At 38.1% G+C, this 26,085-nt stretch overlaps 1 protein-coding gene across 1 annotated transcript in view; it reads right to left on the bottom strand.

The window, feature by feature from the left end:
• Positions 1 to 13,970, bottom strand: part of cyp26b1 (cytochrome P450, family 26, subfamily b, polypeptide 1) — a 37,678-nt gene extending 23,708 nt beyond the window's left edge. The window contains exon 1 of the mRNA XM_008435625.2: positions 12,780 to 13,970. Coding sequence (XP_008433847.1) covers positions 12,780 to 12,983 — 204 coding nt within the window. The 5' untranslated portion in view covers positions 12,984 to 13,970. The remainder of the gene's footprint in view (positions 1 to 12,779) is intronic.
• Between the last annotated feature and the right edge of the window lie 12,115 nt (positions 13,971 to 26,085).

The following is a 26,085-nucleotide window of genomic DNA, read 5'->3' as shown; positions in this document are numbered from 1 at the left end:
CTGCCGGCTAACTGTGAACCCGGCGCCGGCGCCTGAAACTGCACCCCAAGGCGTGGTTAGAGCCGGGTTACATCAGGGTTGGTCCAGGATGAAGCTTTCCTACTGAAACACTTTTCTATCCTTGCAACCTGTGACGTTCGCCTTCACTCACTTCCTTTTATTATTTCAATCTGATTTATTCGGGTATTTTACCAAAACCTCAACAAACACGAGTCAAACGAGTCTCTCTGATGAATCTCCACACAAATAAAACCGCTTTGCTCCACGTTTGGGTTCTGAAATCAGCAGAAGCTTCCTGACCGGCTCCATCCCAGATATTCCCATCAAATATCCCAGTTTTCCTTGTTGCACACCAGCAGACTCGCTCACGCTGTCCCGGCTCGCTAACCCGCCGGCCGAGCTAAAAATACCCCCGTCTGCACTGTTGGGTTGGCCTGGGGGCGAACCTGGGCTTATAAATGTGCTCTTTGTAGCGCAGTGGAAATGTCCAACAAATGACTCTTTTATTAGGGCAAGACAAAAAAACACAGCTAATTATGTTTACTCAGATCACACACGCTGTGGTGTGTGAGGAGAGAGGCAGGAAAAGTTCACATTTAAGGTATTAGAGAGAGAGAGACTGATAAGAAAACAGCAAAGTAGTTAAAAAACCTTCTGCTCGTCCTGTAAAGCCTGAAATGAAGTGATGAATTACTAAATTAGCATCAAAGTACAGCTTTATGATTCACTGGTTTTATTATATACGTGATTAACGTTTCCTGAGATCATAGAGTTCAAAAATTCACAGTAGAAATTTCACAGAATCAGTTTGTTCTTGTTTATTGTTTAGGATCATGAACTTCCTGGGGTCCGTCAGTAAACACACAGCAATAAAAGTTCATTATATTTCATACAAAAAGTTGATAAATTCATAAAATATACAATAATTAACCGTTTCCGTGACTTTTGTTCCGCTTTTTTAAAATAAATAAATTAAACTGATTTTTGTAACCTCATCCTCTGTCGTCCTTCTGATTGGTTGTCCTTCATCGCCTGTTAGAGCTGCGGTCAGCCGGTTGGCTGGCCAGGTGACGTTGGATTAAAAACGCCCAATCTCAGCCAATCAAAGGCGGATGAAGGCGAACGCCTGCGAGGTCCGGTCTCAAACTAATCCAGCCGCTCCGCTCACTTTCTGATGAAAACGTTTGATTTTGACCTCAAAAGATATCGACGTTTCTTAAAAGTTTAAACTTTTGAACGTCTTCAAAGGACAAAAACAGTTTATTTATCGAGACTTCTTGCCAGGAACATGTTCACCAGGGTAAAAACCTGCCATGAGGCTCTTCAGAAAGAAAATAACTGGACGACTTTATGACTCCATACGTGAGACAAGCATCAACACAAACCATCCGGAGGATGTGAAGCTATTCAGCTCATAATCTACGTCAAATTCAGCAAATAAAACATTAATATTAACTCACTTTCTGTTCGGTTTTACTGTTGGTTACAAATATTTGCTGAAATACAAACTCTAGATCATATTTTGGTAAATTCACAACATTACAAAGACGTAAATAAAATGAAATGCTGTTTTACAAATCAAACTGATGTTGTTAGTTTTAGCTGAACAACCAAACGCCACATTTTCCCCAAACAAAACTGACAGTAATTGGGTTTAAAAAAGTCTCTGACAGTCTGGAAAAACACAACTTATAACGGGAAAACGGCTTTTTATTTTTTATTTACGTAAAACAAGCTTATAAGTTTTACCGAAAAGCTACTTTCGTGTTGGTTTTGTCAAATTTCAAGTGTCCTAAGATAAAAATTAGGTGAAGACAATTTATCAAATTGGGTGTTTTCTGACTGTATCACTGTGCTGGTGTGAAATTTTACCTGAAAAAATAAAAATAAAATAAGACACGACCTGACTTTATTTTACATTTGGTTTGAGAAAACTACTGAAAGAAAACTACCTATAAATTAAATTTTTATTAATTTGCGTATAGTATTTGAAGCTTCACGTTTGCAATAATTGTAAACACAAAAAGCCAAAATCAACTTAATACGGGAAAATAAGTAGTAGTTTTTTAATCTATATTTAATAATTTACTTAAGATAAACTGCAATATCTTGAAAAAAATTAATTTTAAGTTAATTTAGCATAATTTCAAATGTACTAAGATAGAAACTAAATAAATATACTTGGTAAAATGTTGTGTTTTTACAATACGTTACTGATCTGGTGTGAAGCTCCATCTGAAAGTGAACAAACCCACGACGGGATTAAACCAGGTTTGATTTGATTTGATGAAAATCCACTGGAAAGTTACAAAAAACACTATTTTATTAGTCAGACTTCGCCACATTTATTTATTGTTTTGCTATAAAAATCAGATTGCTATCAAAGGTTTGGCGTTGGGTGAAAGTGAAGATCAAGATGTTTGTCGGCGGCGAAAGTCGGCGACCGAGCAGGTGAGCGAAACGCACCAAGCCGAAAAACGTTCCCACAGAAATCGCAGGAGCTGAACTCCCTCGAAAGCCATGAGGCTTAACTGGCAGGTGGATCCAAAGCCGGCGATCTCCACGGTTACGTCTAAAATAAAGGTTAAAAATGAAAAAGTGAAACGGCAGCGAGAGCGGAGGAGAACAAGAGAGAGGAAACGAGGTCAAAGGCACCGAGGGAATTCCTCGTCTCTTTTCAGCCGTCAATCATTCAGCCGGTGCCAGAGATACCGAGGATCCAGTGTGAGGGTTTTATGTGTGAGTGATTGTGTGTGTGAATGGGGCGATAGGTCCTCGACTTGACAATGAACCCCGTCCCTTTGCGGTCACGCCACCGCATCAGGGAGACCCGGAGGGAGGAGGAGGAGGAGGAACAAGATGAGAGAAAGCGAAGAGGGAAGGAAACCGAAGAGGAGGAGGGGGGGTGGGGGGGGTGGGGGGTAGCGAAGAGCCAAAAACGGAGGCAGAGAAAGCAGGCGCAGAGCGTGGCAGTGCAGGCAGAGAGATGGGACGGGTCCTCGTTTTTTTAAACAGGACGGATTAAACGGGGGGAGCGGGAGGTTTCAGATGGTTCAGCCAGAAAACACGAAGAATGGCGAAGGAGCCGGAGAGACACGGAGGGGGAGGCAGGGCTGGCCCCTGACCCGGGACATTATAGAAAGGGAGATTATGGTTGTTCAAAACTCTCTAAGCGCTAACCCCAGGACCCCAGCTAATACCCAGACACACACACACACACACACACACACACACACAGAGACGTTCCCCTGCCTCAGTACAAACAGAGCGGATCTCTGATATGTTCACACTGCAAAAACACAGAATCTCACCAAGTATGTTTGATCTGGTTCCTGGTGCAAATACCTCAGTATGTTTGAAATGAGACAAAACTCACCTATAGATTAACCTCAATCAAGATGGAGGAACTTCTTTATGTCAATTAATATTGATGAAAACATTCTACTTCCAGTGGGAAATTATTCCACTTTAAATGGGGAAAATGTTTTGTTATAAGTGAAAATAATCTGTCAATGGAACCGAAATTTTTTCATCAATGTTGATCAATAATTATTGATCTAAAATAAGCTCCTTTTTATTGGAGGAAAATTAGTTGTAAGTTTCGTCTCATTTCAATTGTACCCAAATATTTGCACTAGAAACCAAACCAGAATACTTGGTAATATTTTGTCTTTTTACAGTGCAGAAGCTTTATGGTTTTATTTAACATTCAAATAAAACCAAATGTTTCTAATCTTGTTTGTTCCTATCAGGGGTGTCCAAACTTTTTCTCACAAGGGCCAATAAAAAATATCAATTTTAGGAATTCAAAACATCAAAAATGTTATTTGTTATGTGTTTTCCAGACTTATTGCCATTTTATAGCACAATCAAATAAATATGTTAACTTCTGTTATTATAAAAATGGCATGTAGATCAAATATGACCTTGAAATTGGGCCTTCAGGAAGTCGTCACAAAATAGTTCATCTATTAACACTTTAGCAACGTTTTTACCAACGTTTCACTGAGAAGCAGCTGCTCTAATGAGCTCAGAAGTTCAACCAGGCGTTTGCTAATTGCTGCTGGCTAGTCTGAAGGAGCAGCTCTGAGGAGGAGCTGTGCCTAGAAGGCGGGGCTACGCCCACCCAGGCGTTTTGCACAGCTAAATGGTTGCCATGGAGATTAAAAGATTTCACAAGGCAACACTCCAGGTGCACTTTTGATGTAACATTATAACATGACATAAAACCAATTTATCAATTAATCATATTGAATCAATTATTGAAATATTCTTCAATTAATTTAGTTGTCAATTAATCGTTAGCTGGTGCATCCAGACTCAAAAAAGGCCATTTATTGAAAAAAAAACAACATATTGAGAGCAGTAATGAATGGCTAAAGACTCAAAACCCCAGGAAGACAATAAAGAGCATAAAGGTACCATCCAATAAACAGCCAGTCCTGTTTGGGCCACTTTGACCCAGTGCTAGTTTGAGATGCAGACCAAACATGCGAAATATCTCGGTCTTGGTTCAGTTGAAATGAACTCTGGTGCAGTTCAAATGTATATGTGAACACCAAACAGACTGTAGAACGGTCCAAGAGCAGATATTGGACTATGATGCAGTGCATTCTGGGTAAATACAAGCAAAACAAACGTGAGAGTCTCGTGCTAGTGGGTTAAATAGTTCATGGACTTTTAGAAACAACAAAATCAGCTAAAATCTGATGTTTTTGTTCACATTTTGGACCTCATGTCTTCTTCAGAGGTATTTGTGTTGTTTCCTAGAGTGGTTCTTATTACAGCGCCGCCACAGGCGAGGAGGGGAACTGTTTTTCTCACCACATCATCTGAAAATGTAATAAACGTTGCAGTTTTAGTCCCCAATCAAACCAAGTCTATTGGACTATCAGGTGTGAAAAAACCTTTAAACCAATTATCTACATGATTTAACAGTATAAACCCCATGTAGCTAAAGTCAAAGTGATGGGAAAACTTCACCATGAGTCTTTTTTTAGGCGTATTTGTGGTCGTTTTGTTGACCGAAAGACACCCGCTTTATCCCTTAAGCTTTTCACACACAAAGTTTGTAAGCGATAAACGGGCAGCCACCTCTCTTTCACACACCTACACACTCACTCGATGAGGGGAGGGGGATTAACACTGGCCTCTATAGTCGGCCCAGGACGAGAGTGTTGAAGGAGGGAGCAGTGTGTTCTCGGGGTGAAAGCAGGGGCAGGGGAGACCGCTGCCAGAACCTCACGCTAATCTACAAGAGGAGGACAGCGAGGTCGCCTGGACCTAGAGACGGACAGAAAGTGGCTTAAACGTTTAGATTTAACACTTTCTGCCACAAACCAGCGATCCAGCAGACAAGTTTGACATTAGGAAAACTGATAACGTGGGAAAATGAGGATGAAAACATAGACGGCCGGGGTGAAAAGTCACATTTAGAGAATCGGATTGTGAGGCGACAGGAGAATCTTTTAAAAACACTCACATGTTGGAGAGACATGACAAATTCGAAACGAAAGATCGGAAACGACGCAAAAGCAGTCGAGCGACGGACGTAACGGTAAAGCTCTGAGAATACGACAGAATCTCAACGTTTACACACGAATGGTTTTTTTTTTTTGGATGTGTGTTTTGAGAAAAACTACAAGAAAAGTTGGATTGGACGCTTTGAAAGTTTACGTGACGGCTGAGGAGAGTCCTTGGAGGTTCGGGGATCCTGCCTTGAATGTTAACACGTGAAGGGACGCCCCTCGTTTCATCAGCTACGCATCTCTGCACAAGAAAAACACAAACTGACCAGTTCCCTGCTCATATTTAGAACTCATATACTTCCAGACCCCAATGTTTTTAAAATCTTTATATTTTTGGTCCAGTTTTGAATAAACATGTGCAAAATTTACAGCAGATATTTGCAAAATGTCAGATTTTTAATTATTCAGTTCCAAAAAGGACCCAAAACTAAAGGAAAATGTATAAAATGTGCTTTTCCAACGAGTCAGTGGTTTAAAAATAACCTCCTGATGAATTTACTCTAAAATACACTGGAAGTTTAGTCTTTAAATGATTTAAATGTCTTCGTTTTACTTAAAAACAGCACAAAATGTAAAAAGATTCAGATATTTATCACATCAGCAACAGGACAAGAAGTACAGTCTGGACCTAGCATCTTTTTTTTTTTACAAGATTATTATCAAAATAATAAAAATAAAAAACTTTCACTGTATTTACTTTAAAATTTCTGACAGAAATATACATTAGTCTTTCTTTGAGACAGAAATATAGCAGTAAAATCATAGATGTTGAGTTGTAGTTGTTTTTGCTTATGCTCTATTTTTCATACATCAAATATAGAACAAATTTCCACTAAACTAATTTTCTTCAGATATTTATTAGGCGTAATATTTTATCTCTTTGCTTTAATGCCAATATTTGCTGGTGACTTAGTCAGGCTATCTGCTCTGGTAGCTTACTAACTTTACGTTTTAAATTGTAATATGTATTTTGTTGGGGTTTTTCACGTCCAGCCTAATTTCTCCTGTTTTGCGAGTAAGAAATAAGTTTATTTGAGCTAGTTTGGTCTCTAACTAAATAACCCTAAAGGTGTTTTGTACACATTTTTTTTGCTTTTCTATTTGTTTTGAGCTGTAGTTTTACCAAACATTGGTGCCCTTTAACACCAGTAGATGCTTCAGATGACATATTTCAAGCTCCATTTTCTCTGAATAACGTTCCAAACCTGGAAGACAAAAAACAAACCCCAACTTTTCCAGACTGTGGATGTGGATTCTGCATCATCATGCATTATGTTTTGGGGATGTTTTATGACTTCATGTGATTCCTGCCCTGGGTTTTTGTGTGTATAACCGCAGTCATACAGCACACAGCGAGCTGCACCGCAGTAATGGAAAATACTATAGATGAAGCCACCGGGCCTCACAATGCTCGCTCTGTCTGAGCCGCCCGCTTGAGGCACAGCCCTCTGAAAACCTCTGAACAAGTCGACTGGATGGATTTCTGGGGGTTTTGTCATGACTGTCGGTACAGTAGAGACTTTGTGGTTTTTATGAAGTACAGAAAATATGTTTTAACAGTTTGTTATTTCATGGATTGACTGTCGAACCAAGTTGATTTTCATTTCCACCAGATGAGAGCGAATATTTGGGCTCAAATGTCTTAAAATCCTATAAAAATGCTTTAATGTTAATCTGACGTTACGTTTTTAATACAATAAGACATAATAGTGCAATATTACGTCAAATAGGCTAAGTATTAATCATTTGAACTGAAATTAAACTTCATTTGGGCCTGAAAAACTCTTTTAACCCTTTTCTTTTTGTGTGTTTACTGTAACACTAAATGTAGCATAAAAACGAATCTGTTCATCAGGAGTTTTAAAATACAGTCTGGAAATCAGGAAAATAAAACTTCTGACATCAACTGTTGGTGTAACTTTTACTGATAAGTCAAATATGGAAAAGAATTAACATCTACTTTTTAATATTTGGTCGTTTCTTTTAAAATTCATGGCATATTTAAATTTGTTGACCATTTCTGTTTCTTCAGACACTTTTAAATGAGTTTAGTCCCAACGTCAGCCAGAGCTGTTCATCCTGTCCGTTTAGTGGATGTGCAAAAAATCAACAACAACAGATAGAACATTGTCTGGGCCGCCCCCGGACTTTAAGCCACCCTGGGCAGTGATCCATGTATCTAAAACCACAAAGGGCTACTTAATACATTTTAGCATGTAACGTATTTAACGTAATTAAACTTTTAGTTTTTTAAATGTGTTTATTCTTTATCCTAGATCCAAAATAGTTTCTGATTCTTTATCACTGATCAGCTCAATAATTTAACTTGAAGTGAAATAAAAAATTTGACTCCAAACTTATGATTAGGATCATGATGACAATCATATTTTTACAAGGATTTATAAAAGCTTTAAAATATAACACTCAAAAGGTGTTTAGATGTTTAAGATTTAAATAGCAAGAAAGTATTTTTTAAAAAAGAGTCAAAAAAAGCCAACAAGTTTGATTTTTAAAAATGTTTCCCTGATGTTGAGCTGACAGCAGGTGCAGGATACGAAGGACTTGGTTTGGTCTGGGCGCCGGTTGTTATCCTGCAACCTATAATTTACACTTCATCACCGTCAATCTGACGGGATTAGAGGCTGGCAGAAAGATGGATGATAGATTAAAAGCTGTCGCTGTTACAGTTTATGCATAAAAACAAGCTGTGCGAAAATATTGTGTCCAACGTTATTCAAAAACATAAACCACGAATAAACACGTAATCATGTGCTTCAATAGATGTCAAAATGAAGAAAAAACTAATAATTGTTCCTGATTCGCCAAGAACTTTGTTTTTTTAACTTAGTTATTGTTTTAAAAAATGGTAAGAATACATGTCTTTAAAACAATATGGAGCATTTTTGCACATTAGTGACACCTGGTGGAAGCAGAATGTATTTACTGTAAAGTTTATTTGGACTGATTAATCAGAAACTGTTTCAGGAAACGTTCACGTCTGATTGCCCTCTTTAAATGTTTTTATATTACCATTAGATTCCTAAGTGCGCCCCCTATAGGTGGGAAGAATGAATTACTGATCAAAATCAGGCATTTTGAAAATCATAAACATTTTTTGATGAATGAAACTTGAATTTTGAGCTTTAATAAATAGGTTTTATGCTATTGTTTTGTCTCTATGGGAGCATTTTTGATATTTATTGAAATACCAAAACAATTAAAAGACGTTTTGTCCAAATTAGAGGTGACGATATGGACTTAAAGTTTTACCACGATATTTTGTGCTATTATTGTGATAACGATAAAAGTGACAAAAAGAACCATTTATTACTTCTCTGGAGAAACGTGGCCATTAGGACACAATCACTAAAAAAAGTCTGATTTGTATCGTTAAACTGCAAACTGCATTTAATCATATTTTCAAATCAATCAATATTTATTGGTACTTTCATTGAACAAACGGTGGAAAAACAATAGTAAAACTAACAATACGGATATTTTGGGGGTGAGAGTTAAACATTATTAATTGAAATTTATCGTAATAACGATAAGTTGTAATTCTTTTCATGATAATAAATGTATCACGATACAATAAAAGTCGACCTCTAGTCCTAATGCACTTGTATTATTTTTCTTTTTAGATAAAATTGCAAAGGCTGCTATATTATTATTTTTATCTGCTATATAAACTAAACACACATTATTTTATTTTCTCACTCTTGCTTTATTTTCCCAGGTTTATTAAATGCCAACACTGTCTGTTAATTAAAGCCGCCGGACGCTTTGGGTCTCTTTTATGAATAAACTAAATTAAAAACAAAAATCTAGATGAATAGTTTGTGTTGCACCTTGCATTTTCTATTTTTGAAAGGAAAAGTGAAAATTTCCCCCCTAACATTGTTTGTAAATCTGTGCCTGCATGCTAGCCAAACCTAGGCTAGTCTCAGCCGCCCAAAATCTCTCCGAGGGCCGTAAATGGCCCCCGGACCGCACTTTGTATTTGAAGTAATCACATCTGGAATGGTCTAGGTTGTTGTTATTTCTTCTTGCTGTTTTGTGAGCATAAATTTGCCGGTGTAGGTAAGTGATTCTCTGCTCTGTGTGTGTCCTCCCTCAGTAGCTCTCCTCGCTTGGCACCGTCCATTCAGAAAGCTCCGGCTCCTAATGAGAGCAGACAGATCCTTGGCAGAGCCGCCGCGCCGCTATTTCTAACTGCAGATCGCTTTAAAATGGATCAGCCACAGAAATATGTAGCTGTGTGTGTGTGACGAGGTAAAAATATATACACTGTACACACACGTTTAGACACTTAAGTGTTTATGTTGGAGTCCTGAATGAGGTGCCAGGGGACGCCAGGCGAGAGCGCGGCAGAACAAAAGAGGATGTGAGTTGAGAAAAGAAAATAATCTCGAACCGGTCGATTTGTATCGGGAGAGATTTAAAGCCCTCGCTGTTACCTCGGGACGCGCGGCTACAGAGCCGCCACTTGTTCACTGATGTAAACAAACACCCCGCTGTAATTCTTCATAGCGAGTTTCAGCTCAATGCTTGGCCGCCCGGTGCACAAATGAGCTATTTTGGTTGTCCGTTAACCCGCTAGCGGTGCTGGTTTTGGCTGAAAAGCTCAGCAGAAACCAAACAAATATGGATAGAAAATAACTGCTGGAACATAGAGTACGCAAAGAGCAACACCCGACCAAAAACGGGACCAAAACATGGGAAGTCCTGGGCTAAAACGACCCAGTCGGGTCAAAGAATATCACTGAACGCAAAAATATGTAATTACTACTTTAAAAACTCGTTTCTGCTGCCCCCATGTGGCCAAAACTAATAGTAGCAACAAAAAAACTCAATCATTGCTAAAATCAGACATTCATACATTTTATTCTCAAAAATACATTTGTAGTCTTGACAGAGGTACTCATTGTGAACTTAATGGAGGTCTAGCGCCCCCCGCAGGGAGAAACAAACCGAACAACAACTCGTATAACAGTAGAAAAGCATAAAAGCCTTTGTTGTAACAGCACAACCGTGGGACGTTCTAGAATCACTGCACTTCCTGTTTCAGACAGTAGGTGTCACCACTGAGCTGCTACCATTTTTAGATACCTTTTCAAATCTTTATCAGTTTTGTTCTCATTTTCTGTCTAATCTTGTTCATACTGATGTTTGTAAGCTGCTGCAGTCGAGTTCTACAATGTTACAAACAAAAATGTCCATATTTTATACATTATATATAGTTTAAAAACTGCTGAGTTACATTCACCTTTGAGAAATTTTTACTCTGGTTGTTTTTCTGCTCTGACTTGATTAGTTGTTTCTACAGCAACACCTGCTGGCCAAGAAGGAAACTGCAGCAACTGTAACATCTAAATTTTACGATTTACACCCGGAGCCAATGTAGCAAAACTACCAAATGTTAGTATGTGGAGCTTTATTTGACACTATATGATGGATAAAAATGCATTTATTTGGTATTTTCCCAAAACCAAATGGAAACTTTCAACAACAAATTACTCAGAAAAACACATGTCCAGCAGTTGGGCTCCCACAGATGACCAAACAGCGAACTCTGGTCCATCCACACTTAAAGTCTTTGTTTAGTAGAGATCCAGATTGGTTGCTTTTATATGCTAACGTTAACGACTAAAATAGGTTTATAAAAACTTCAAACTCAAAAAGCAGCATTGCAGTTTACAAATACTGTATTTCAAGAACCTCTAAGCCATCGTTAAATGAGCTTTGGTCGGTTATTTATTTAAAAGTTGCTGATTATTCATACAGGAAGTGGAGGTTGGAGGCGGTGCGACACCTATTGTGTTCCTGTGTGAAACAAGTAGAGATATTTAGCTTTTTTACACAACTTTACTTTTTGTTTTTTTACATGATCTGTTCTCAGTTTCCGTTTCAAAGACAGCGTCTCCTACCTGAATTAACTCTTATCGGTTTCTGTGTAAATAACGACTGAAAGGTTCACACAAACCACTTTTGAGTTTTAATGCGCTTTGATTTCAGCCTCCAGCTTCATCTAATCTGGATTTATACTAAATAAAGACCCAAAGAAAGTAATCGGCTGCAGGTGCTAATAATCTCACTTTACAAAATCCTGTCCTTCTGATGTTAAAGGAAAGTCTCTAAGCTTCACTTTAGGACAACGCGCCGTGGAACCGCTGTAAGAAAACAACAAAACAACATTTTGAAACAGAATACACTCTTCCGACCATCTTTAGGTGAAAACAAAAATCGGTATTTTGCAGGAACTCAAGGCTGATCGGTGCATCTCTGATTTCACCTCAGGAAAAAAGAAAAAAGAAAAGTCTCCTGCAGAACCAGCGCCGCGGCCAACAATCTGGACTTTTCCACACTTTTCCAGCGCGTTTCGGAGACATTTGGACCTCATAAGCACAGACACTCTCAGCCTCCTCCATCAGACTGACATACAGGCCCCCCTCTCCCCTCCCGTCGCCGCTCCATAAACTTGGCCGTGGTCCTCGGCTGCATTCCGGGAACGCGTCTCTCTCTCTCTCTCTCTCTTTCTTTTCTCTCTCTTCTCTCTGTCTCTCTCTTTTCTCTCTTTCGGTGTCAGATGTTGCACCGACGGGAGCACCGCGAGTTCAAACCCCGCACGCTGCCGACGTGCCTCCGCGCGTCCCGGCGAACTTCGCTCATCATTATTTCTCCGATCGTCGCTATTATTACCAAAACCCTCCTCCTCCTCCTCCTCCTCCTCCTCCTCCTCCAGCTTTACGTGTCTCTGTCTGTTCGCTCTGATCGGCTTTGCGGCTGGAGGCAAAGGATGCTCCAGCTCTTTAAAGTTGGGATTTTGGAGGATGGAGCTGCAGAAACTCATCATCTCCATTAAACACATTCCCGTCCTTTGAATCTGACGCACCTTTCAACATGACTCCCAGCTACAAACTTGACAAATTGGAGAGATAACGCCAACAAAAAAAATCAAACTCTTTAAGTCAAACTTCTGATTGATGCGTTTATCAGCACGAATCCAGATACAAACTTCACAAACTGCAGGAATCTCCAACAAATATGAGCTGCTTAAGCCAAACACGGGATCATTTCAAAGTAGTTTGAACTTTCCTGACTCGGGTTATAGTGAAAAGCTTAGGGGGAAAATCAGACTAACTCATCAGTAACTTGAAAACTCCACTAATTCTGACCGAATGGAAAAGAGTAAAACGCAAAGTTCCCTCTGATCGGGTCGGAATCAAACGATCCCGCCCGGGTCCAGCTTACCTGCAGCAGCCAGTGGCAGGTCTCTCCGATGAAGGGGAAGCCCATGGAGCCTTTGGGCATCGGCAGCTTGCAGTTCTTGTCCCGGGTGGCCGTCCACCGGAGCTGCCAGAGCTGCTGGGACACGGCGACCAGCAGCGCCATGGACACCAGGCAGGCGGCCAGCGTGGCCAGAGCCGAGATCAAGTCGAAGCTGTCGAACAGCATGATGAGGAGGATGACGAAAAAATAAAAATAAAACTCTGGGTCACCAGGTTTTGTTGATTTGTTGATTATTTTCTTGTGCGTAAAAAGCGCAGCGCCGATTTACGCACTCCAAACGCTCCTGGCGCGGGTTGCTTTTCTTTTTTTTTCTTTTTGCTTTGGGAATGAATGAACTGCGGAGGTGTGATATGGATTATGTTCTCTTTTTCTGTTTGTTTTTTTTTTTGACGTCTCCAGAGCGCAAATCGCGGTTGTCTGAGTGGAGGAGACGCAGCAACAGGTGACGCTTTAATCTCAAACCTTCAGAGGAAAAAAACAAAAATGAAATCACCGAAAGTCAGTTTGCTTTAATGATTTAAACATCTGGGGCTGGAGGCACACCTGGCTGGGGACGCTCCTGGTGTTTGAAAGTTCATTTTTGTGAGTTTCTGGGTTAAAAAATTGGAGGTATAAAGTAAAAAAAAAAAAAAATTAATGTCTGGAAATTTGAGATAAATATTAATAATATTTAAAATTTTAAAAAAACACGTGGAAAAAGTGAAGCCGAGCCTGGAGCCAAGAAAAGTTTAAACTTTTTTCTTTTTAAAACTTCTGGACTGGGATGGAAAAAGTTGCTATAAATGGGGGGAAACTCTTCCAGGAACCGCGTGATTCAGATCCAAAACTCTCTTTTTGAAAAAAGAAAAATCTGAATATTTGAAAAGCTTTACGCGCCTCAGTGCGTTGCAGTTGGAGACGTTTAAGATCCTTGAAGCTGCAGTGATGCGCAGATGCTCCGTCCTGCTGCCGCTCTCTGTCTGCCGTCCTCTCTCCTTTCTGCGCACCTTTCTGTCTCTCCGAGCGCGTCTCTCTCTCTCTCTGCTGGCTGCACACACAAGTCACCCTCAGTGCGTGAGTGTGTGTGCGTAAAGAGTGTGTGTGCGTCCCGCCAGAGGCACCAATGAGTGTTTATATAGTGTGGAGGCAACTGGAAGGCGAATAGGCGGCCAAGGGCTCCCGTCGCCCCCCTCCTGCCCCAGACTCCCCTCCCATCTTCCCTCCTCCACCTCTGCTCCACCTCTCTCAGCTCCCGGAGAACCCCCACCCCCGCCCCTCCCCTCAGAAACAGGAGGAGGAGGGGGCGCTGTAAAGTGAGCAGCAAGCGGCGTAAGAGGAGAGGAGGAGAGGCTCGTGCTGGAGCTGGCGCGGCGCCAGCGGCTGAGGGGAGGAGGAGAGGGAGAAGCCGGGCTCCGTGCGGGACGTGCGCTCCCCTCATCCTTCTTGTGCTCCAGAGGCGGTCACCTGCGGCCGAAAACACGCAGCGCAATCCGCGGAGACTGGCGCAGAAAGGGGGTTTGCGCTGTGGGCGCCGTGCTAGAGGGGGCGCCACAAGTTGGTATGCTAAATCAATTAGTCACATGATCAATTAAAATGCACTCAATCGTTTCCATTTGCATGATTTATTGTTTTCTCATTTTTCTGCTGAAAACTGGATGACAAACATCTTCAGTCGGGTGTTTTGGTCTCAGATCTGTTTGTTTACAGAAACTTCATTTCTGTTTATTTGTTTTGTATATTTATTAGACATTAAAGTTTATCAATCTGAGAATGTGTTCATGAACTATTATGCCACTATTACCATTATATTACTTTAAAAATAGTGTAAAAACAACATTATCGTTTATTTCAATCATTTCTGGGACAAAATCATCCAGGCAGACCACAGGGGGCGCCAAAACGACGGAGCAGAAACTCTTTCTAGTCATTTTCTGTTTTTGACAGCTGTTTGTGCATCGAAAACCTCTGGAGGCTTTTATAATCTGACTGTTTAAACCTCAGACAGTATTTAGCTGCATGGAGACGCCATTTATTTTTCTTTTTGCCAGGAAGTCGGTCTGAGAGAAACTTTCCTCCTCCATCCAGTGAACGGATTAGACTACATGGTTTAATAAACAGTTCAATAGATAATGAAGTTTATTACTCAGTAATCAGAGATAATTAAGTATACACTCTAGTTCATTTAAAATAAAGCCTTTATTGTTCTGTCAGGGTGAAATTCAGGTGAAACAGCAGCATCAGGTATAAAGTGTTAAAAAATAATATATAAAAAATAAATTAACAGTAACAAAAAGGCTTAATTTAGTTTATTTAAAACATTCACTGTTCAAACAGCATGATATATATTTACAGTTTGAAAAGGAGGTAGGCTAAATAAACTTTTGTCTTAGTTTAAAGTTAGCATAACTTAAACTCGATGTTTTGACCACTTTTGCTGTAAATAATAAAAAAATATGGTGTAATAATAATAATAATAATAAAAAATCCACGATGAGGGAACTATGACAAATAGAGGGGTTGGTTGATGTAACTCGGCCTCTGGAGTCCAGAGGGCCGCATAAAAAGCTTTGGTGGCCCGGATTTGGCCCCCGAGCCTTCAGTTTGACATGCGGTTCTGAAAAAGACAGAATTATTAAACTTGGGCTCAAGGCCCCACTCCAGCAAGAACGTCGACCCACACGGCTTTCCAGTGTCAAACTGGAGGCCCACGGGCCAAATCCGGCCCGCCTCAGCAAGTTATGTGGTCACAGAACTAGAATTTAAGATAACAGTGGCATACTTGATTATTATTTTATCAGAATATTGAGCATAGCTAGACATTAAGTTCAAGGAGTTAAATTTGCCTCAGAGAAACTAATTAACTGTCAGGTTTCCGGCTGGAGGACCCAGAGAGAACCACGTATGCACAGGAGAACATGAAGGAAAAAACAGGCTGGGATTCAAACCCAGGACCTTCTTAGTGCAAAGAAACGGTGCTAAAACTGCTCCAATGTGCAAAATCAATCAATCAATTCCAATGTTTTGTATCATAACCGATACATTTGGTGTTTATTTGTTTGCCATATTTCCCCAAGCAAATGATTGAAACAAAATATAATAAACTGAATCCATGACTCCTAATGTGTCATAATTGGTACATTTTCACCTCAGTTTCTCTAGAAAACATTACAATTTAAGGTGAGCGTTTTGGTAAGCTGTCTATGATCATAACTTTATTCAAGAAATATGTTGGGACTAAAAATAAATGAAGTAATTTAAAAAATGTCTCTCCCCGTTGGACCACTGGTAGTCTTGAGATGGCACACCAAAACCAAAACCAATAAAATAACTTCTACTTTTCTTTAAATATGCTGCAAAGATTAAATATAAAATTTAGATCAAAATTAAAGAAAAAAAAATGTTTTTGTAACAGTAAATTCACGTTTCCAAGTTTCAAGAATCAGTTGATATATATTGGAATAAAAACTGTTGTTAATTTTTTACCTAAAATACTCGATCTACGTATCTTTTGAGAATAGCAACGTAAATAAATAACTAATTTAACTTTTCCTAAATTTATGCAGAAAATATTTCATGTTTATTATAAAAGTTCCAGAAAATTTATAGGGTTGGGTGATGGGCCCCAAGTCCCCCCCCCCTTGGAGACACCACTGAAATTTGGTCAAACTGATTTGTTATTAATAAACGGTTACAATTAACACTGAAGCACTGACAGTAGTTGGTTTTAAACACTTCAAACATCTCTCAGGTTGTTCCTTTCTTTCTCTTCTCGACTTCATCACATCTAAAACCTGTCTGAATTATGAACCCCTGCATTATTTCTGCTAAATAAAACGATTCTTGCCCTCTCTTTCTTATTTCCCACAATAAAGCTTAATATGTCACCAGAAACCTGAACCTGGGTGTCTGGTCTTCTTTTCTGTGAATCTGCAGATGAAGCAGATCTCTGCGTGTCTTTTTCCAGCGCAGTAACAGCCGCTCACTCAGATGAGGCATTTTGACATCATTTATTATAACTTAACTCATAACTTGTGTAGAAATATTTTTCCCTGCTTCATTTTTTCTTCCCAGAACAGAGGAACAACCTGACTGGGGTTTCCTCATTTTCCTCGTTTCAAGTCTTTTCTTCATTTCGGCTCTCAGTCAGCAGCTCAGCGCTGCCGCCTAGCGGACATTGAGCTCACTGCAGTCACTCTGAAGAGTCATTTTTGTCTTATTGAGAGATTATTTCAAATTCTCTATCAGCTTTATAATTTATTCTCATTCATCTTTCTCAGCCTTCAAACAGCGTCTTCAGCATTTTGGTCTCCTAAAGAGATAAAACTCTTATTTCTGACGTTTGGGTTAAAGTAAATTAATGAAAGTAGCTTGTAGACTCTGCAAGTATATATATGATATATTTATATAACTGCGTCTATTGAAAGTATTCACCTCCTTGAATGTTTATCGCTTTTAAAAATCCACAATGATCAACAAAATGTGGCTTTTTGATAAGAAAAGTTAAAACTGATTTCTGCAAAATAACGACAAATAAAAATCTGTCACCTAAAATAATTACATAAAAATCCCTTTCAAGTCAGAATTTGGTCAATTTTTCTGACAGGATCAGGATCAGGTGTGAACAGCCATTTTCTAGTCCTGCCACGAGTTCACTATCAGATTGAGGTTTGGGCTTTGACTGGGCCACTCCAGAACTTTTCTTCAAACACTGCAAAAACACAAAATCTTACCAAGTGTTTTTGGTCTAGTTTTTATTGCATCTTAGTAAACTTGAAATAAGACAAAATTAACTTCTAAGTAACTTTTCCTCAAGATGCAGGAGTTTGTTTAAGCCAATGATTCCTTAATAGTGATGAAAATGATTATTTCACTGATTATAGCGCTTTTAATCAATATTAATATTGATATTATTGACGTTAAACAAGCTCCTATTGTTCATTGAATGCCAGATTTTCTGAAGTTTCCACAGCAGGGGTCCAAACTTTTTGCCCTTGAGGCCAAAACTGGTCAACTTTAAGTACAAATGGGCCACAAAATTCATTCAATTAGAAATGCAAAAGTTAATTTATTGTAATTTTTTTGTACGTTTTCATGAAATCCGTCTGATATTAAACATCTAAAACTTAAAATGGCTTTGGATTGTTGCCTTATGTACAAATCTGTGTGATTTATAAATACTTATGTCAACTGGAATCAATGCTGTGATCAAATCTGAGTCTCATCTGTTTTATCATCTGACTCAACGTCTGTCATCTTTCCACAGAAGTTTAGCTCAACTGAGCGTTTCATCATGTGTTCACACCTGACACATTTAGTACGTTGTAAACAGACCAGAGTTTGTTTTGCAAACATTTTTTTGGACTTCATGAGCCACCGTTGCTATGCTAATGCTAATGCTAATACTAATACTGCATTTACTGGTTGTAAGAAATCATCAGTTTTCTCTTTTCTTTTCTCTCTACTACGAATAAAATCCTCTTGCACAAAAAAACTTAAAAATTAGATTTCAATAATTTAGCTTTCCTTGTTAGAAAATAAATATATTTATAGGATTAAATCCGGGGAAAAATACATGCAAACTTTGTGTTTTTATAACATTTTTACACATGCTGTACTGGGGCTGGACTATAAATCAATAAGATTATATATCCTGATAGACATGTGATCAATAGCAATAGATAATGTGTCAATATTCAGTATATAGAATATTTACTGAACCCAGATCCAGAACCGCACAGCATTCTGGGAGATGTAGGCAGAGGAATGACTTTAGTCGCTCAACTTCTCACAGCTAGTTAAGCTAGGTTGGTGGAATCAACTCACTCGTTCTGTGGTTACCTAGCAACTCACTCATTCTGTAGTTACCTAGCAACTCACTCATTCTGTGATTACCTAGCAACAACCTGTTGAGTAACTGACACAGCAGCAGTTTCAGGTTTCGCCTGATAATTGCTAATAAATAAAAACAACACAGTGGATTGAAAACTGTGGATAAAACATGAAAAGCCACCAGTTTGACAATATTTCAGATATTTAAACAAAAAAAAAAACTAATCAATAATTATTGATATCGACTGATATGAAATGCTTATATCGTGATAAGTTTTTCAGTCATATCGTCCAGTAATATGCTGCACCTTCAAAAGTCACTCATTATAACACTGATGTAATTTAGAAACTGTTACAGATATAAAAATGCTTCATTAAAAAGAAACTCCATCGCTCACTTTTTCCACAATGTGTGAAGAAATGTAAATATTTTAAAGTTTACAGTGCTGTGTCTGTTTTGAAGAAACGATTTTAAAATATATTTTACCTCCAGTTTGGTAGATCTGTCTTAAAAACAGAGCATGTTTATTTTTTTTTAAACCAAAATGTGGGGTTCCTCAAGGCGACGTCTTTGGCCCACTTATTTTGTTGCAGTATAAAAGTATACACCAATGGAAAGATCATTAATAAATTTCTCCTTTATGCAGATGACATTCACCTGTACTGGTGTGTTATTATTCTTTTAAAACAACGTGGTGGTGACATTTGTTTTCATCCAACGCCTGAGTCTAAGGGGAGGAACTGAAGTGGAGGATTGTGACGCGTCAAAAGCAGCTCTGATTCAAAGCTGATTCACGGCCTGCTGCCGGTTTGAGGATGAGATAATGGCAGCTGGTGCCAAACATCTGATTTAAACAGTTCCTGTAAAATCACACGACCAAACAAACCCTGCTCCTGCTCAGAGGTCGTGACCTGTTAACACGGTTATGTGTGTAACTCAGATAATTACTGCTTTGTGTCGCCATGTGAGCTACAGGCTTATCTTTACATTCCACATCTATGTCCATCTAAGCTTTTAACACCTGCAGCGCATTCGCTCCACTTGGTGGACTGACTGACTGACTGACTGACTGACTGACTGACTGGAGAAGGTGTGCGTGTGAAAGATGATGTGGCTGCTGCTGCTGCTGAACACATTTTCAATTTCCTCTGACCCGGGAACAACCTTTCACAGCCAGGGTGTTTAGTTTGGGCTTTAGAGGGCTTAGGGGGACACAGGAAGCGAACGGGGGGCACGTCAGCAGCGAGGAGGACGGAGAGCGAAACCCGGTTCCATCCATCGCTTCAAAGTGACAAAGTTACATTTTTACCATTTTTCATAAATATTTTTTTACATAAAGGGACAGTGAATGTATCTTTAATTATTTAATTTGTTATTTAATATAATTGACATTTATTAGCATTTTATGTAGCTTAATACACTGTAATTTATTGAAGCCTTTGTTTTAAAATACCTTGGAGAAGAACTAACTACTAGTTCAACTAACTACTAGTTCAACTAACTACTAGTTCAAATTCAATTCAAAAATACATTTCTGATCCCAAAGGGAAATTAAATGTTGTAACTCATTAATTTAAAGTTTTAAGAGAGTAATAAAGTGACAACTGAGGGCAAATAATTTATTTTGATACTTTTTGTTTGTAGTAAAAAACGCCAGTTACTCAACAGGTTGTTGCTAGGTAACCAGAGAGCGAGAGAGTGAGTTGATTGCATCATCGTAGGGCTTTGTTTTTTGTTTGTTTTTGTTTTTTAGCTTTTGACACTTCAGTTTTTACCATGACAACACCGGCTTTGTTTTGTTTTGAAAATAAATAAAGTGTTAAACAAACAACAACAACAAAAAGGATGTAATTCAGAGTGATCTCCAGGCTCTCCATGTTTTCTGAATGTTGAAAAGAAATGCCACACATGCAGTTTTACATAACAATGTTACTCAAATGTTGCAGCAATGATTTCACGTTATTTACTCTCCTGCTATGCTATGCAGACACTCTGTTTGCACTGATGAAAATGTACGCATGGCAACCCAACGTACTTTCAAATTTCAATTCAAAAATACTTGATTGATCCCAAAGGGAAAGTTAAACGCTCCTTTCCGACCCCTCAGGGATTTCTGGCTTCAGTTGTGGTATTATTTTGGCTTTTCCGATGTTAATCAGCTGTTCCCCGTTGCTATGGTTACGCACCATAACAAAGCAGCAAAGTATGAAAAACATTGCCATAAATCACACAGTATCCACAACAAGAAGGAACGGTTGTCCAAAAAGAAAAAAATCTCAATGAAAACAGATAAATAAACAATCCTTAGTTATGCAAAAACTGTGATGTCACAGAAAACAATTTACTTTCACCAACTAAAGAAAATGTGCTTTCTTTAATCACATTTAGACTTTTACAGCACGTTTTTGATCTGCCAAAATACACGGGGGAGATGAGAAAAACCACAAAGTTAGTGTTTTAAACAGCCAGATGTAATAGCTAAACTATTCCAAACAGGTTCTGATTGAGTAAAATATAGATCATAAAAATGTAATGTAATCTCTATTAACAGAATTGGAGCCGCACGGCCCAGCAGGGCGGCTGGGTAAACTGTCAGGACGGAGAAGAAGAGCAACAAAACAACAGGAAAGCCACCGTGACGAGGAAACAGCTGTTACAGATGTGGCTGATGGCTCATTTTTGACTGCAAGACGGAGGTTTTCAAAGTTGTTTTGGATCTTTTATGATTTCATCTGGTTATGATCTGCGTCCTGCGTCGTTCTCAACAACAGAAAAGTTTTTAAAAAAGCAGAATATCGAGCGGCGGTTGGGTTCAGCTAACCGAAAAGTTCACAGGAGGTCAAGCAGCAGTCTGGTTTTTATTATCACCATTAATTAAATTTATCTCTAAATTGATGTAATTTATGAAGCCCTTTTCATCTGTGGAAGGTGGAGGCCGAACCCGGGACACATTTCGGGGTTAAATTTGGTGAGAAGAGGGAAACAGTGTGCGGTGTGTGTCGTGTCCTCAGGGCTACGGGTCAGTGACTAAATGTGGTTAAACAGCTCAAGATTTCATGCAGATTCCTTGAACTAATTAAGAACAAAGCTGCCCAGCTCTCTGCCAAATTTTCTGGATAGGGACTTGTGGGAAGACTTCCGAATGAAACAAGGATGTGGGTTTTTTATCCAATTCCTCAAGGTTACTGTGTGACAATTTAGCTGGTCCTCATCAGACTTTGTATGGTTTTATTTATGGAAGAGTCAGCATTACTTACATCTAAAACAGTTTGCTAGTGTAAGTCTTTATTTTTACTACGAGCTGTATAATCTTCAGCAGCTGCTCCGTCTCCTCAGTGTTTGTGGTTCGTACTGTAATCCTCATGACTTTGAGGTAAAACAATACTTTCACAGGATGTTCGGCAAAACAACAGAAACATGTAGAAACGGATCAAACTGCTTTTATTTCAAAACAAAATCAACAATCATCTATTCTGTCTAAAGACTCTGAATGCATGTTTCAGAGTGCCATCTAAACAACAGCAGGTAATGCTAACGCTTAGCCTGGCTATCACCTCTCTACAGAATCCTGCTTGATTCTCATCGCCCTCACTTCTCCAGCAGGGATTTCTCCCGTTGAGCTTGATTTCTAAAGAACGATGACTTCAATTTTCTGCTTTTTCGGCGGTGGAGGAAGTGAACAAAGATATTGCTGTTCAGTTTTAAGCAATAAAATGTTTATTTTCTTATTTTAAAAAAATTTAATGAATTATTTATTTAATTTGTTTCTGTATTCTTAATATTGTATAACATTAATTGTCAGAATAATTGATTACTAAAATAATTGTTAGTTCCAGATACGACAGTTTTAGGTCCAGGCTAAACATTTATAAAACATAAAATTATGAGAATAAAGACTTTCAAGAATAAAGTGAAAATTATACGTGAATTGAAGTATTTATGAGAATAAAGTCATAATATTACAACCTAATCTGGTTAAATTACAGCTTTGTTCTTGTAATCTTTATTTTTTCTTCATTCATTTTCCTCATCTATTCCATCATATTGAAAATTGTTCTCATTATGTAATGCAAAGGTTTTTTAAATATCTGGGTAAGAAAGTGATTTAATTGCATTAAAACATCATTTAGCCCTGTTTATTCACTAATCGGGGAAAAAATAAAGGGAAGTGTGTATGTTTGAGAAGTTTGTGAAACCTTAGCTTAAATAACAGAGACCATTAAAGAAAACTTTATTTTCAAATGAATTTGTTTTGCAGAGTTTTGAGCCAACTCATTAATATCAGTGCAGCAACTGTTTTCGGGAAACGTTTATTTTTGTGATTTAAGATGGGGACAACTCGATGCAGCCCAAAGCTAAACACTCATTATTTATGAGCAACCACTGGCTCCGTCTGATTTCTGACTCATTTAACTATTTTCCCCTCATTTTGGACGGCGTGTGTCACCAAAAACTTCACAGGAAAGCGTCATGCTACTGCTGGGATGAAGGATGGTTCAGATTAGGAGAATATCTGGGTAGACAGACTTAATCCCAACTGTCACACGTCTGATGACGCAACAAAACGGAGGGATTAAAGCAGCGTCTCTGACAAATAAAGCCTCACATGGAAAAGGAGCCGAGGCAGAAGTGAAGTACAGAAGACAAAGAGCGAGTCGATTTTTCACTGACAAAATAAATGATGAACGACAAAAACGAACGTGGAGGAAAATGAGACGCCATGAAACACATCAGGCGTGTTTAACGTTAATTATACGGAAATCAAGAAAAAAAATTAGGCTAAATAGGTAAAAGTTTTGTCTGTTTTCCTTTAAAAGCATAAAGTTTTCCACTTAAACTTTATATTTTCTGTTTTTTCACTTTTGTGCCACCTTTATTTAAATACCCAAAAATTGTACTCAAGTCTAATCAGGTACTGAGAAACTGATCAAATCAATCATTTATTATTCAAAATGACATCATAAGATGGACCAAAATATTATATTAAGTGGAAGTTATGGTATTTTAAAGATCAAAATTACAATAATTCATATAAGAAACAAAAAGTCAAATCGGGCAAAAGAAAATGTTTCCAAATCAGTTTATTTTAATTAAAAAACCTGCCTGCGTCTGTGTCTGGTGATTTTAGGTTAAAACATGTTTGTTTTTCATTCAGTGGGAAGAAAATCCAGAAATTTTACTCAAATAGGAGAAGAAATACTTCATAATAAAATTATTCAATTAAAAGTAAAAAGTACATAATAGTAAAAATACTTCTAAAAGTAATTTTTTTCAAAAAAGTTACTCAAGTAAATGTAATTAACTAAAAGTAACTAGTTACTTATTATAAAGTTTATTTGATGGGGACAGACGCACATCGACAGACAGACTGAATAAAACATCATCCCATGTTTGCATCATGGTGCAACTTGTCCCTAGATGGGCTTTTAAAAAGTAACTCTAAAAATTGAAGTGATAATCATTTAAAATAGCACAACATTAAAAATGGACACAGTTCTGTTTTGACACAACCAGAGTTGTGTTTGATTTTTGAACGTACTAAAACTGGTTGCAGACTTTAAATGAACAGGAAGTGAGTCCAAACTGCAGAAACTCTCACAGACGCAGCACTTTGAGCAAAAGTGGTTCTTTGAAAGGAGATGTTACAATTTCCATCCAAAGCTGCTCTGGTAGATCTGCTGTTGCCCTGCAGTCTCTGCATGCTATCACTTAATGGTGTAGGTGCAAGTCCATTTAAACACTTAAAAATCAATTTTAATACGTTATAATTTAGAAAATGTGTAAAATCCAAAATGCCAAATTTAGCCAAAATGTGACAGAGATGGAATCTAATCACTTTTGATATAAAACTTTAAGGCGCGATTATAGAGACTTGCTAATGTTTTGAGTAGTTTGATTAGACAGGAGCTCCGTAGGTAAAATTTGAGAGCATCAGTGAGTTCAAAAGCATCTCTGCACAGTCAAGTGTCAAACAATGTCTAATAATTTTAAAACAATTTATATTCCATCTAACAGTTTTGCAGATTTTATCAACATGGCTCCTAAAATTTAACTGAGCATCCAGAATTATTCCTAAACATTTTTCTTGTGATACTTGTTCAATAAGGCCCCATTGATCTGAATATTCAAGGACTGAAATTATGTTTTCTTGATTGAAAAGCAAATGCACTTTATTTTCTTTGTATTGAGAGTTAAGCAAGAATCCTTTAGCCATGTTGATAGTCTCTGCAGACTGTTCTGAAGTTTTTCACTAACAACAATACCGCTTTTGTGCGATGTGTAAACAATGGGGTCATCAGCATACAAATTTCAGGAAGGCTGTTAACATACAAACTGAAAAGGACCGGACCTAAGATGGTTCCTTGTGGAATCCCTGTTACCATTTTGCAGAAGACAGATTTACTGTTATTAATGACAACACATTTTTCACGATCTTCCAAATATGATTTAAACCAAGACAATGACCGTTCTGAGAAATTAAATGATGAAAGCCTTGAGATCAGTAAATTGTGATTCACCGTATCAAAGGCCTGTTTCAAATCAAGAAAAACTGCACCAGTCATTTGTCCCTTGTGAAGTGATTGTTTAACCTTTTCAAGCAGCACTTACAGCGTCTCTGTGGAATGTGGACGTCTGAAACCAAACTGAAGCGCAGGCAGAAGATTGTTACTTTCTAAATGCAGTACTCGTTGTTCCAGAATAATTTTCTCCAGCACTTTTGACATGACCGGAACCAGTTATTGGCCTGCAGTTGCTGATTTCTTTCTTTCCACCTCTGCTGCTGTTTTAGTTTTATAAATTAAACATTTATAATATTTCATATCTAATAATTTGTCATTAACATTCCAAACGAAAATCCCCAAAGTTTGAATGAAAGACAATATTTTTAAGAGTAAAAAACAAAAACACACCATATAAAAAAATATAGATAACATTTTAAAACTTTACACATTTAAAATGCTTTTGTTTTAAACTCAATATCCTGTTTTGCTGACAGTCACAATAATTAAAACTAACAAACAAAAGCATTAAAAGCTTTTTTTTTCTGAAATAAAAGCTATATTTTTGTTTTAAAAACTTTACTTTACTACCTGGGATCATGTCTTGCATCCCAGCAGACAGAAACTGACTCGGTAAAAATTATTTACAGCCACAGAGAGAAGACTGCGACTAGCTAACAGTTAGCTGCTAACATTAGCATCCGTTTGCAGCCTCCTATCCTCAATAAACAGAACAGAAAATACACTTTTTGGAATATTTCAAAACTCTGAACTACATTTTATCCTCTCTAGTTAAAATATTATAAATATAAATTATGTTTGGGGGCATTTTTGGCTTCCTAGCTGTCAAAGACTAAAGAAACTAAGCCACTGAGAGAATAGTGCGATTAGCTAACAGTTAGCCGCTAACAATGCTAACGTTAGCATCCGGTTGGAGCTTCCCATCGTTACAAAAATA

The sequence above is a fragment of the Poecilia reticulata genome, chromosome 18 (assembly GCF_904066995.2).
Source record: "Poecilia reticulata chromosome 18, P_reticulata-male-v2, whole genome shotgun sequence".
Classification (NCBI taxonomy): domain Eukaryota; kingdom Metazoa; phylum Chordata; class Actinopteri; order Cyprinodontiformes; family Poeciliidae; genus Poecilia; species Poecilia reticulata.
This window is presented reverse-complemented; position numbering and strand designations above follow the sequence as displayed.